This window comes from Centroberyx gerrardi, chromosome 23, assembly GCF_048128805.1.
Source record: "Centroberyx gerrardi isolate f3 chromosome 23, fCenGer3.hap1.cur.20231027, whole genome shotgun sequence".
Classification (NCBI taxonomy): domain Eukaryota; kingdom Metazoa; phylum Chordata; class Actinopteri; order Beryciformes; family Berycidae; genus Centroberyx; species Centroberyx gerrardi.
In genome coordinates, this window is record NC_136019.1 from 5,818,782 (window position 1) to 5,834,055 (window position 15,274).

The window sequence follows — 15,274 nt, forward strand, 5'->3', positions numbered from 1 at the left end:
ACAACACCGGCCAAACAGGACAGTGGCACAATAGAGGGAATGGTGAGTTTATTTTGCACGCACCAACAAAAAGTTCTGAAAAGAAAATGAACAATGTCTATTAAATAAAACAAATAGTGATAGGTGCAGCCAGTATTCCCATGGCGGCCATTTTTAACTCACACACTCAGGGTGGGAAACTACCTGGAAGATTGGCATATCTAGCGTTACTTTAACACATGTGAGGACTTCAGATACACCTAGCAGTTATCAAATTAGCTAGCAATGTTGGGAACAACTACAACAAGTGCTTGAATTTAGCTAGCTTAATAGCTAGTTAGTTAGCTAGGCTACATTCTGTTAGCTAGCTGTAGTGGGACAACTATATTACCAATATGTGAACCTATTTTCCTCCAGATTCTTGAGATCCATTGATCCATCCATGAGATTTCTAATACCTTTTTGATAAATGATAAATATGAATGTTATTATTAACGTTTGTAAGATGCTCCTCTTGGTGCACAACAGTAGGACGGTAGGTCGACTTGCTCTTACAAGTAGAGTTTCCCACTCCAAGTGTCTAAGTTCAAAATGGCCGCCGTGGGCGTAAGGTCTATGGTTCATCTTCTGGGGGAACTGAGGCTATGCTTGTGGAAACCTTTGCTTTGGCTAGAATTATATCTGCAGGTTTGTAAATCTAATGAACTATCTGCTCCTGTGTTTGTTTACATATCCAGCGTGAGTAAATACCTTGTGTACGTGGGACTAATTGTGCCGGACCAACGTGTAACACATCTCATTTATTCATACCATAGACACTTTAATCAACCTATCACCTTAACCTGTACAGCCTATGTAAACGTAAGCAGCGTTACAGCTTGGTTGTGATGCTTCTGGAGGCAGATTTGTGTACGAAGCTGTCACATTTCATCGAGGCCGAATGTACGCATCATCAGTCGACTTCCAGCTGTCGTTTGGTTTAGTTTGGTTTAGTTTATTCTACAAAGACAAGAATCAGGATTACCTTACAGCTAGTTTGTCAGGGATAACACAGTAAAGTCACAGACTTATTTCCATTGTGTTCCTAATGGTGTTAATCATCAAGCCCCAAGTCTGTGAAACCATTCAGCTGTTCGCTTTTTGTTTTACAGTTAATTGTGACAGAAATGTGAGAATGAAGGATTTGGCTCTTGAATGGATAAACGCACTAAAGTCCGCCTCCCTTTTGCCTCTGACTCTCACACACACACACACACACACACACACACACAGCACACCTACCTCCTCATGCCTCACCTCTAATCAATATTCTCTCTCTCTCTCTCTCTCTGTCTTTCTGATTGAGAGGGATGGGAAGGTTTCATGTGATTGCATCAGCTAATCAGCATCATTACATCCAGTCGGGCCGCTGCACATCGCGCCACAATCAACCTCTCCTCCCTTCATCACGGCCTCCACACCTCCACCTATCACACCATCCACACCCCTACATTTACACACCTCCGTCTACTGCTCTCCCTCCCTTTCCTCTGCCTTCACCTCACCCGTCTCCATCCCCTCCGCTTCTCATCCAGTCTGTCTCGGTTGTGTTCGTCCCTTCTCATCCTCCATCCCTCGCTCCATCCCTTCATTCTTCCCCTCATCAATCCCTGCAACCTTTCATCCTTCGTTCTCTTAACCGCCAGATTGGTCAAAGCAAATGTCTTCTCTGGCAACCTGCGTTCTTTGTGCTTTTCTCTTTTTTATTTTCAGATGATATCTCTTCTATTTTCAGATCTGCTGTGTGTGTGTGTGTGTGTGTGTGTGTGTGTGTGTGTGTGTGTGTGTGTGTGTGTGTGTGTGTGTGGACCAGCAAGATTGGATTGATTTAGTCTGTATATGTCTGCTCCATCCTCAGGTTTGTGTATACAATTGAGTCTGGGGAAGATGAAATACAATTTGTGAATGTGTGTGTGTGTGTGTGTGTATTGTTGGCCTGCTGAAAAACAATTAAAGTTTTATTGTATTTGAAGAAGGGCTTCCACAGAAATGTTTTTACTTTTCCCTCATCACACTATTTTCTCACTTCCATGCATAAAAAAAAACACACACACACACACACACACACACACACACACACAGGGGCCCACAGAGACCCTCTTTTCTCTTGCCCCTCCCTCTACAGGGGGGTCAAAGGTCAGGCTCAGCTACAGAGCAGCTAGTGGTGCTTCAGTGTGGGCAGGGAAAGTGAAAGTTTCCCCTCCCTCAGTAGCCACTGCCAAGTTGGCTTGGGCCGATATTATTTTATTATCGATTATTGCAATATTTCCCGTGGTATCGATAACGATATTGAATTTCTAGGCTATTAATGACGGGAATAACAATAATTATTCTTATTAATAGCCTAGAAATTTGATGTAATTTAGAAGAAATATAATAAAATACCGAATCAAAACAAACAAAAACAAACTGATTCTTAAAAATACTGATACTTTTTCCTATGATAATATCATATATATAGCATTGTGATATTAAATTTTGGATATCGCTCAAGTCTACTGCAAGGCTCTTAACCAGTTCTTAATCAGTTATTTTCATGTTGTAATTGGCAATGACTTCAACACCGGCTGGTGTAATTAACCACAGCCGCAACAAACCCACAAAAAAAAAAAAAAAAACTTCCCTGTTCATTTTATCATTATTGTCATTGTGTAACACCCAAACAGGAAGCCACTTCACGTGCTGTTGGCTAGGAAGCGGCCATTTACACTGAACAAAAATATAAACGCAACACTTTTGGTTTTGCTCCCATTTTTCATGAGTTGAAATAAAAGATCTAAGACTTTTTCTATGCCCACAAAAGGCTTATTTCTCTCAAATTTTGTTCACAAATTTGTTTAAATCCGTGTTAGTGAGCACTTCTCCTTTGCCAAGATAATCCATCCACCTGACAGGTGTGGCATATCAAGATGCTGATTAAACAGCATGACTATTGCACCGGTGTGCCTTGGGCTGGTCACAATAAAAGGCCACTGAATCAGTTCACTGCTGTCGGACAGCCTGAAAGAAGAGAGTTATTCAAAAGAATCGCTCTTCTCACCACTAGTGTGAAACAGAGTATTGCTGAAAACGAGCGTACATGCTCCGTCACCTTTCCTTGGGTAAATAAAAGTTACAAAAATAGAGAAATTAAATAACCGTACTGCCACAAAATAACATGGTGAATCACAACTTTGGCTTGGAATTGGTCATGAGAGAGAGAGAGAGAGAGAGAGAGAGAGAGAGAGAGAGAGAGAGAGAGAGAGAGAGAGAGAGAGAGAGAGAGAGAGAGAGAGAGAGAGAGAGAGAGAGAGAGAGAGAGAGAGAGAGAGAGAGAGAGAGAGAGAGAGAGAGAGAGAGAGAGAGAGAGAGAGAGAGAGAGAGACTCTGATTCACATTCATAAACCTTTATATCCACACAATGGGAAACTTAGTCGACAGTCTCTGTGCATACATAAAATGATCTCCCCTAATCAATCAGAGATATAAATAAATACAGAATAAAGAAAATAAACATTAACTAATTATCATAACAACGAGACAGAGACTCATCAGACTGCTGAAAAACAAAGCAGGCTAGATGTCACGTCTGTGTCACCTTGCTGTCCAGCTCAGTCACGTTAGCAGGAAGTCTGCTTCAGCTGGTCCTTCTGCATTTCACAAGACAAAGAAATGAGATTTTATTGATTCAGCGGTTTGCATGACTGAGCGTCACGCATGTCTGAAGCAACAGGGAGAGTCCGAAATATGTGGGCGATGAATTGTCTGCCTGTCTTTCTCTCTCTCTTCTGATTTATACTCAACACACACACACACACACACACACACACAGTCTCCAGTGATTGACAGATGATGTACTAGTACACAGTGTACACAGAACAAAAGCTTGGCAGACGCTTCCATATGCATTCCAGAAAACAGGTACCATCAACCAAGAGACACATTAGAGTCAAACAGGATTACATTTTTACAAAAATGTAATCCTGTAATACTTCTGTAATACATTAGAGCAACTCTACAAAACACCGTAATTAGATTACAGCCACTATCTGCACCAAAATAACAATAAAACCCTTTATTTATCCAGGGGAAGTTGACTGAGCATTAGGAAGTTTCAGTTTTATCGGTTAGTTTTCAGCAACGCTCTGCTTGAAGCCTCAATATACATCGTTTGACATTAAAATAACAATAAATAAACAGGATATATTATACACTGCCAGTTGTTTTTGCCTAGGATTAGAATTTCAAAAAAATATATTAATGAGAAAATCTTCAGCCTAGAATCTTTCAAATATTTCGGCCTCATCCGTTTTTTAAATTGGCTTTTTTAAATTAAATTATGGCTTTTTATCAAAGTGTATTGGCAACTGAGGAAACAGTAACAAACTTTATTTATGTAGCACTTTTTAAAACAAACTGTGCTTTCCAAAACAGTTAAGATAAATACACTTGAGTGCATAGAAGAGAAGACAAGAGTCAATTAAAAATGATACCAGACATGAAGTAAAGTAAAAAAAAAAGTTTTCAAAGACCAAAAATTGCTGAGTCATTGGTGTTTATCAGCCACACATGTCAACAGATTTATTATGCTAACATGCCCCGCAGATATATTATGGTCATTTGGTGCTAAAAATTCGACTTACTGCACCTTTTAATAGGTGACTTTAGTGTCACTTCTCTCTAACTGTGAACTGTCACCTCATGGGAATGTGCAGTCTTAGATTTTCCCATGAAGGTTGATGCCGTTCTGACTCAACATTAAAACAAATTAAATTCTTCAGCAGTAAGAGGCAGCGGGCCGTGTTAATCAGACGTGACATCTGGGCAGTGACCTATCACGGTGTTCACTTATCAGACATGTGGATAAATATCTCTGCCTTTTCACTTTGCCACACGCATGTCGCCTCGGAGCAGCCAGGACATTTGGTTTTTGTTTTTTTGTTTTGTTTATGTGTTGTTTTTGCAATTCTCATACGATTCTCATGTATCCACTACAAATCGCCTTGAATCTGACTTCTAATCCGACTTCAGTTTCCCTCACATAGATCAAGTTTGGGTTTACATGTTAGATTTTCAAGTAATACTCAGTTTACAACATATTTATAATCAATCAATCAATCAACCAATCAGTCAAACTTTATTTATTTAGCACCTTTAGTGCAAGCTTGCAATACAAAGTGCTTAACAAAATGAGAAGATAAATAGATACAACACAATCATGGAAATCAGAGTGATATATTAATAGTAATAATGCTAAAAGTAAAATAAGGAAATGAAATAGTTAAAAAGTAATGCATAAAATTGGGAGCATAGTACAGTAAAAGTAAAAACAAAATCAAGGTCAGATTAGCTATGATTGTAATAACACATTCTTATGTAAAAACTAAACTAAAAAGGTCTTAAGTCTTAAGATTTTGTTTATATGTCTTAAGATTTAGTTGAAGTGCCTCAGGACAGCTCCACGGCACATTTATGAATATTGATTCTTTATGTCAGCTTCCATTAGGCCTTCATGTCATTCTGCAGTGGAGCAGCGCATCAATTACTGAATGAAAATATCAAAAATAAAAGTCCCCCTAGTAATCATGTGGATTATATGGGTGTAGCCATGAGAATTTATGCTATGAAGCTGTTTGTTTAGACATTTCTTTGCTGTCTGTTATGTGTGCTGCTCTGTTGTATTAATCACACCCATAAACTGTATATGTGGGGAATTTGGGGAATCTTACCTCAGCTTCCATTGTATTTTGCTTTTGTACATCAGTGCATGTTGTTTACCTGCAGCTTGCATGTTTGTCTTGATGCCATTCCTTGTATTGTTCTTATAAAAAAGAGCTTCTAAGCCGGTTACGTGAAGTATGAAAGGAAAAGATGAACGTGTGTTGTGCTATGTTGAGGAAATGGTGAAGTAGTTGATGAGAGTGTTTTCTAGGTATGACAGAATGGGCGGAGCCAGGTATATATACAGTTATATAAATGACAGCTTCGTAGCCGACAGAGTAAGGTATGTAAAGGTGAGGACAGAGTGAGGGAGGCAGAGATAAAATGGCTCTCTTCCAGGTCCTGTGCGGTTTAACCCTGATGATTGTTTTCTCATCCAAAGGTAAGAGGGCGAGTCTGATTTTGCTCCTTACACTCTTGGCCTAAATGGAATATACGGCTTATTTTGTACTATAAAAAACAAACAGGAGGCTGGAAAGCTCTTTGGACAAAAGGGTCTTATAGAAAAAGCACTTCAAAATAGGTTAGAAGGCTTTATTTTGAAAAGTTTCAGCCCCAAATACAAAAAAGGCTTTTTAATATATATATATGTGTATGTGTATATATATATATATATATATATATATACACACACACACACACAAACACACATATATATGTATATATGTGTGTGTATATATATATATATATATGTATATATATATATATATATATATATATATATATATATATATATATATATATATATATATATATATATATATATATATATAAACCTATCATTTGGATATTTCTGTCTTCTCTCTCTTTTTCTTAATTATAATTAATAAATTTAATAATAATTTATTCTTATATTTGTTGGTTTATTGATTCATTTGCTTGCTTGTTAATTTTTTGCAATTTTTAACCTAAGCTGTAAGTGGAAAAATGGTACAGTATATCACCAAAACATTTTGTACTATCTAAAATGAACCATCAAATGAATTGTGATTATAATCACTTAGGCACTCTGTCCTTATGTGACCACTGTCTTTAGTGTCATTTTTGTCTAAATGCACTGCACTCTTCATGGGAACTTGCAATGTTGCATTCTTTCCATGCAAGAGTCACGTGGTTTAAGCTGACAAGGTGTTTCAAGGTAGATATGTCTTGTTGTTCAAAACGTCACGTCATCCTAATCAGAGGAAGTCATTGGTAGACAAAAATCAAATTTTTACATGTTGGATCTATATTTTGAAGATACTGGTATGTATATGAGCTTGAGGTAATGAACTCTTAATACATAGTAGCATACAATAAAGTCGGCAGAAACAGACACACTGGCTGTCTCTCTGTGAATACCCACACAGTAGCACACACACGTCATCTGCTTTACACTGAACAGGTTTGCTTAATATTTTTCTTCCTCTGTTTTGAATTGCAGGTTGTCATTCGCAGCGTGCTGGTAAGCATCCAAGACCAACTGTACAGGTTCTTCAAGTTCCCAGAGTTTTGTTTCCTATCTGTTGGCACAATAAGAAGCATGTGAAAGGCTATCTATCCATCTTTAAATACCTTAAATCAAGTGATCCCTGTCACGGTTAAGGCAAGGCAAAGCAAGGCAAGGCAAGTTTATTTATATAGCACATTTCAGCAACAAGGCAATTCAAAGTGCTTTACATAAAACATTAAAAGCATCGAGACAAAGTGAAAAAGATAAAATTCATATAAAAGAACAAGCAAAATGCATTGTATTAAAAGAATCAAATCAAGTAAAATAGAAAGATATTTTTACCCCCCAAAAGGAAGCACAGAATCAAGTGGCGTTACTTCTTGGTATTGAGCAGTCACTCTCACACTGGTGACACTGTCAACCAGTATACGATTAAGTGTGCCTTACCTCTCCAAAGATAATCACAACTTAAAAGACTTTTTGTCGGCCTCACCTGACAAAAATATGTATAGCGCTGTAACTTTTTGGAGAGTGAACTCCCTCAATTCTTCCTTTCAAAAGGAAATCAATTTAGATGAGATCATGAAGGATTCTTAGAAGGAGCCTAGACTCTTTCCGGTGGTCTTACCCCGCCGCATGGGCAGGTCCCGCCGCCCTTATAGGACTTGTCAAACGTTCCTTTAGAACAATACACAGATCAGCTAAGCAATTACAATTATAAACTTTAAAGCAATCCTTCAATTCTCAGTATAGGTTTGTGGATCCCGTCAGAGCGGAGAAATTACTCACCGGAGTTCCTCTAGACTCCTGTTGGGATCCTGTTCGTGACGCCAATTGATGAATAATTTTGTAAAATAAAACCCACTAAATAATAAAAATAAAGTTCATTAAAGAGCTAAGAGAATAGAAGACAAAAATAGGCTAAAATAGAATAAGACAGGCATAAAATACAAGAATAAAAGTTACAGTGCAGTGTAAGAAATGAATAATTATTTGATTTAATAAAAGGCAGCGGCAAACAGAAAAGTCTTCAGCCTTGATTTAAAAGAACTGAGAGTTGCAGCAGACCTGCAGTTTTCTGGGAGTTTGTTCCAGATATGTGGTTAAGGTTTCACTTAACTTGGCACTTAACACTGCCATGTTAGGCCATGATCTGATAGGAGGCTTTTTTCTCCTGCTCGAACGTAAAGCCCAGCTATGATCATCGCTAACAACAAAGAGAGCAAGAGCTCAAAGAGCAGAAGGAGCATCAACATCATTGTTTGTTGCTATGAAACACAAAAGCTGGGTCCCAGACGGCTAAACTGCCTCATCAGGCAGCGTTCGGAGGCACCAAGGCATAGTTATAACCGGTATATCCTGTTAATGACGCAATTATTTTGAAAATCGCCATATGGACACATATTAGTGTTGGTATTAGAAGTGAAATTAGCTACTGAGACCATAATAAGGTGCCTCCAATCGGCCAGTTTTTGAAGGCAGCATAGACGTATCCTTCGTTGGTCAAGATATCCCCCAATCCCGTGCGTCTGCTCCACTGCTGCGGAAAAAAATCAATGGCGAGCAACGGTGCCGAGTTTGTTTACGTACGTTTTTTTTTTTTTTTTTTTTTTTAAACCTCAGAATGTTTGGGACACAGCCAAAGTTTAACAACCACTTGCAAGACGACTAATTAGCATTAGCTGAAGTAACGAAGGGGATAAAGTTGAAAAAACTGGACAAGAGAAAGTTAGCCCATTGGGGAGCGTCCAGGGCAGCGTCCCAAAGTGGGACACGTCCAAACGCAAGGCACACAGTTTGGAGGAGGCGCGACTGCTGTGCCCAAACAATTGTAAAATAACTGAAAAAAGGTGCAGGTACATAAAAAAAAAAAAAAGAGTCCTATGTGATCATGGCCTTAGGGGTTCATTCACCACTACTACCACCCATATTTAAAATATATATGCACATAGTACTGTAAGGTGCTTTGGAGCAAATGGCATACGTTCTGTTCTTAGTACCCTTTTTCTCTTCTTCTCTTCTGTCAGTATGTGGTCAGGCTTCGCTCAACACCAGGATTGTGGGAGGCCAGGACGCCCCTCCTGGCAGCTGGCCCTGGCAGGCCAGTATACACGGCAGTTTTGGTCACTTCTGTGGAGGATCTCTGATTAACAACCAGTGGGTGCTGACGGCTGCTCACTGCATCTTGGGGTGAGGAATCACTGTGGCAAACGTAATGTTCGTTTTTCTTCTTGACTTTAAAGGTCCAGTGCAATGAGAATTACATTTCTCAATTTCATGGTATAAATGAACAAGGGACCTGTTCATGTAAAGTTACCCAAATGATTATAACAGCAACTCTCCGTCTGGTTGTCAGCAGAAGCAAACTAATTTTGAATTCCAATCTACTTCCTGGTGTAAATGATGTCACCTACACCCAGGTTTTAATGAATGCTCTGATTGGTTGACAGTATGCATAGTTAATGAGGTGTCCCATAGTCAGACAACAGCAAGCCAGCTACAATTTTAAGGTAAACATGTACATTTTAATATTTACTCCAATTTGTTTTTTTTGTCATTTGATTGTTTTTCATTTTAGTAATGTAAAGTATATTTTATTTTTATTGCCCAGTATTCTTCATTGAAAAACAATTGTCGTTCTATTGAGCCTGCACGAAAATTTGTATTTTACTGTATTTTATTTTTAAAGGTTTTTGAATACTGCAGAAAAACGCTTTTTCTAATTGGTGATTTTTGACAGGCGACCTGCACATGAATTTTGTTTTTTTCCCTGTGGAAAGCTGGGGTGACGAACTGAATGAACAGGGCAGTGGGGACATTTGGTGAGGAGTTTTAATGGATGATTTGCTGGATAAATTAAGAGGTTAATTTATCCGGAGAAGAGTTTGTGGAGTGAGCATGCTCTTTCAGCACTTCCCTGCATTCTTTTCTTACAGACATTTAGTAGAGCTGCAGGGTGAAGTGCCTTGCTCAGTGTCAGTTGAACTGTTGAGGTAGCGGAGAGTTTCCCTGTCCACGCTCAGCTAAGGGCTAAACGTCAGAATTCCCGCTAACTTTTACTATTTTTTGCTTCCAGAGATGTCAACTCTACTGTAGTTTATTTGGGCCGCCAGACCCAGGAAGGACCAAACCCCAACGAAGTGTACCGGAGGGTTGAACGGGCCGTCTGTCATCCCCACTACGACGACTCCTCCCTGGACAATGACATATGTCTCCTGGAGCTCGAGTCTCCTGTGAATTTCACCGACTACATCAGCCCGGTCTGCCTGGCCGCGTCCAACAGCTCGTTCCACAACGGGACTGAAAGCTGGGTCACTGGCTGGGGCCTAAACGGGACTAATGGTGAGTATAAAGACTGAAGAATCAAAAAGGATTTGTATATATAGTGTAACGCTGAAAGACCTTGGGGCCTTTCACTCTTGGCTAACGCAAATTTAAGCAATACTTCATATTCCTGCCTCCCAACCCCCCTTCCTGTGTCATTTTTGCCTTCAAATGCTGAATAAAGGGAATGTATAAAGTGAAAGGGGGGAAAAATGCAATAATTTCTAAAGCACAAACAACACAAACAAGGCAAAATATAAAAAGGCAATAATGAGTAAATTGATTGATTAAAAAACTTAATTTCAATTCAAAAACCAAATATTTCAAAGAATCTGTGGAAGAATGAGTACACTACATTTACAAGAAATGTTCTTTTTTTCTGCGGGGAAATGACAGGTTTGATATTTCTCTTCATTCAAGCCAAAATAAGCAAATGACGGCCCAACATAATTTTGCATTGTGATAATATATTATATACTGTATATTCCATCATAACGTCTCAATGTCAGGTCAGCCAGTTTTACTCAGCACATCTGTATTAGGATTAGGGCCACATGTGAAAATTGTATTTGAGTTCTGAGATTAATCTCTTCTGAGAAACTTTATTCTCAGAAATCTGACTTTAGTCTCAGAATTCTGAATTTTTCTCAGAATTCTGAATTTTTCTCAGAATTCTGACTTTTTTTCTCAGAATTTGGTAACAAATCTTTACCTTTTAGCTGTAGTAAAACATTTTGTAACATTTAGTAACACTGTAGTAATTTCAAAACTTTTAGCTGTACTAAATTCAAAATATTTGTATTGCCACCTAATCAGATTTTCTAAATATACCAAATTCCACCATGAGGCAGGCAAAACATATTGGAAAGGCCACAGAATTGAGTGAAAATCAAACAATGTACTGTATATGTATATTTTTGCATTCCAATTTGTGCCTTACGCTTTAAATCTCTCCAATTAGATCGGCCCGAGATGCTCCAGGAGGTGAACGTGCCGATCGTGGGAAACAGGCAGTGCAACTGCTACTATGATTCATCTATCACCGAGAACATGATCTGCGCCGGTCTAAAGGAGGGAGGGAAGGACTCCTGTCAGGTGACCTCAACTTTCTAAATCTGTTATGAGATGCTGTGCTGATTTCTGAGGGAGAAATGGACATGGAGGAAGGTTTTGGTCCAGCTTGCTAGCCAAAGACGGGTGAAATTAAAATCCCATTGCAGAAAAAATAGGTGTTGAAGAATTTAGTATAAACTGATTGATAACCAATAATTATTTTTTTTCTGATCAAATCACACCTGGACACATGAACTGGCAGGTGTGGATGCTCTTATTTCAGACTTTATTCACATTGTACCTCCAAGCTATAATATATATATATAATAACAAACTTATCATAGAGCACAAAAATACATAAAAAATTGCACAGAAAGAAAAAGAATAAAAACAGAATACAGCCCTTAGGTCAAGTAAAAGCAGGCATAGAAATGTGTGTAGTTTTAAAGGAGGACCAGAGCCCAGGAGCCCTGATGGAGAAAGCTCAATCACCCTTACTCCTCAGCCTAGACCGTGGACCAGCAGACCAAAAGAGCAAAGCCCGAGGATCTTGGGCCGATCACAGTTCTGCGTAGACTTTATGTGATGTTGAACTTTGGTAGTACCTTGGTTTGTGTAGCTTCCTGGCCACGATAAAACCCCCTGTCTGGTAGAGGAGACTGGAGAATTGTGTTTTTTTTCTCTCTCTCCATTCACTGCCATTGTATGACAAAACAGGTCTGGAAATCACACTTCTAGCACATAAACGAATGCAAACAAAGCAGATTTTGACAATATATGAAAAACTAGATATTTTGCAGAAGTTTTTTTTTTACGTGAATAGCTTTCTTTATGTTTATAAAAACTCCGGATTTCAGCATTACATTTGGTTTAAAGCTGCAATAAGCAAAATTTTCCGACCACAGAAACCGCAACAAATTTGTAACTAAAGCACAGCAAAGCCACTGCACTACAGAGGCCTACTGAGGACATACCGTCCCACAATGACAAGTGAAGAGAGGTAGGTAGCAAGCTCGCTTCATCGATTCCGCCATTATGAGAATTTTTCAGGAATGGGAGGGGGAGAGCGTCGCTTTTAAACGGCGAGGGAGGAGACAAGCTAGTTTTTAAAAAATGAAGCGCTACTGAACGGAGCGGGGAGGAGCTTCGTTCAGGAGCGGAGTTTCATCTCAAATCACACCGCCAATCTCTTTCCGCAGGGAGACTCAGGTGGGCCGATGGTGAGCAAATGGGACGTCTGGATCCAGTCCGGAGTAGTGAGTTTCGGCAGAGGCTGCGCCCTGCCAGAGTTGCCCGGAGTCTACGCCCGCGTGTCCCAGTACGAGGGGTGGATCAGCAGCCACATCACCACCGACCCGCCGGGCTTCGTCACCTTCCGCTCCGACGGGATCAACAGCGACGCGGGCTACGTCTGTCCCACGACCATCACCCACCTGCCTCCGCTCCGCACCACGACTGAGGATGATGGCAGCATATTTGCCGGCGGTGCGAGTGTCATGCGCTTCACTCACGCCTTTTCGCCCCTCCTCCTTGTGCTGTCAGTCTACATCATGGTTAGTGATGCTTAAGATCAATCAGGGCTGCAAAAACTGACATGCTATTTTATCTTGGATCCAGACTTATCAAGCTTATTTTAGGTTTTTCTTTAAAGGAGGGGTATTATTTGCTTTTTCAGCAGTTTTATATACTTACCTGGTGTCTATAAAATACATCTGTGAAGTTTTTTTCAGTAAAAATCGTTTACTTTTAGCTTTAGCTATTCACTTCCCAGTGTTTGTTTCCCACCTACAAGAAAACAGGTCGTTTTACATAAGCAGCTTCTTATGCTAATGAGCTACTGCTTTGGATTGGCTAGCCATTCTGGAAGGCCCGCCCTCCTCTTAGCGCTGATTGGTCGATTTCAGACAGTCCAGTGTCTACACAGACACTGGAGCAAAATCTGACTGGCTTGTACAAGGGGGCGTGTTTTATAGTTAGTGACTGTGGGGAAACGGCATAGTAACATGATTTAATTTTTTTACTGTGATTACTTCACACCTCCAAGTACCAAAATCACCAGAAATACTAAGAATTGTCACATCCTAGGATACCCCCCCTTTAATTTTCTTTACTTTTAAAGGTTTCAACAAATTCGACTTTTATTCAGGATATGTAAAAGGACATGTACTTGGTAAAAGTGAAATTGTCTTGGAGAAAGTTTCTTGTTTCGCGATTTCTTGTATGAAGTTGAATTTATTGAAACCAGCAAGATTATCTGTGCCGTGACTAACAGTATGACAACTTGTCATTTTTCTTCTTTTTGTTTCTTTTCTCTTGTTTACAATGGAGCTTGACGTGTCGCACACAGAGCACCGAGTGCACAAAGTTGAAATTATTAAAACTTTTGGCAAAAGACCAACATGCTTTAAACAGGTTTTCATCAGTAGCATAAGAACAGATGGAGGCTGGAGCCATAACCACCAAGCATCTTTTTACCACTAGCAGCTAAAAAAGTGTATTTCTTTATTTTCTCTGTCAAATCATTGCAGCAGACTCGGGAGTCTGTTTTTTTTTTTTTTTTTGTTGCCATGATTGTACTATTATATTCATAATGATTTTATTTTTCACAAAAAAAATGTTTGAAATCTAACTTTCTGGTGGAACGTTAATCATTCAGTTACCTTGGAAACGGTCAAGGCAATGTGAAATATGACTTCAACATAACAATAAAAATCTTAACACAATGCAGCTCGATTCAAACTTTATTGTCCCATATGGGAGATTTGCTTTGCAGGCATGCAGGGTTCACAATAAAACACACAGAAAAACATCACTTGGTAAGACCTGTGTGTATAATGAGTGTGATATGAGTGTGTGTGTGTGTGTGTGTGTGTGTGTGTGTGATGCACACATGCATCTCTTTGTAGGCATCAAAGCTTACACAGCTACCTTTGGAAGGAGAGAAATGTTTGCTCTAAGGATAAAAATATATACCTATATTATCCAATTAATAAATTTAGTAACACACACACACACACACACACACACACACACACACACACACACACACACACACACACACACACACAGGCAGTCTGTTTTGGTTGAACAGAGAAAGAATTAGCTCAGCTAGAGTGTTCAAATGAATGCACAAAGCTCTTTAAAGCTCCTTAAAGGATAAAGCAACCTATGCTCAGTTAATAGGAAATTAGTTAACCTGCACACACACACGCACGCACGCACACACACACACACGTACGTCTTTACATCACCTTGCTGCAGGCTGCCCATGACAGTTGAACACAGTCTCAGTAATGTGTCCAATGTGGTTTATGTGTTTGACACAGATGTGTTTGTGTGTATAAAAGTGACCTGCGTCTACGTTTGTGTGCATTGTGTGTGTGTGTGTGTGAGACAGAGACACAGACAGAGACGTGAGAGTGACCCTATTCCCACAGTGGCCATTTCTTATGGACCTCGTTTTGGATACATTTTTTCCCAGTTTTTCGCTGTAAATATGGACTGCACTCTCTAACAATTTCCCTTAAATTTCCCTTGAACCTTATCAATAGTATCCATTTCCAATTTCCAGAGAGGATTTCACACACACACATACACACACACATGTTGCCTGTTCACCTGGCAGAGGAACGCAGCTCATCTCCCCTGACCTGCAGACTCAATCGGGTGAAAAATTGCAAGCACCGACTCCAAGTGTGTTTGAGCGCTCGTTAGTGGTGTGTGTGTGTGTGTGTGTGTGTGTGTGTG

The 15,274-nt window shown here is 39.5% G+C and overlaps 1 protein-coding gene across 1 annotated transcript; it reads left to right on the top strand.

Moving 5' to 3' along the window:
- The first annotated feature begins 5,994 nt into the window (after positions 1-5,994).
- Positions 5,995-14,250, top strand: LOC139915066 (chymotrypsin-like protease CTRL-1). The gene is made up of 6 exons (XM_071903556.2): positions 5,995-6,100; positions 7,142-7,162; positions 9,178-9,340; positions 10,227-10,492; positions 11,436-11,569; positions 12,727-14,250. The coding sequence occupies exons 1-6, from the start codon at positions 6,043-6,045 to the stop codon at positions 13,093-13,095; spliced, it is 1,011 nt and encodes a 336-aa protein (XP_071759657.2). The 5' UTR covers positions 5,995-6,042; the 3' UTR covers positions 13,096-14,250.
- The last annotated feature ends 1,024 nt before the right edge of the window (positions 14,251-15,274 follow it).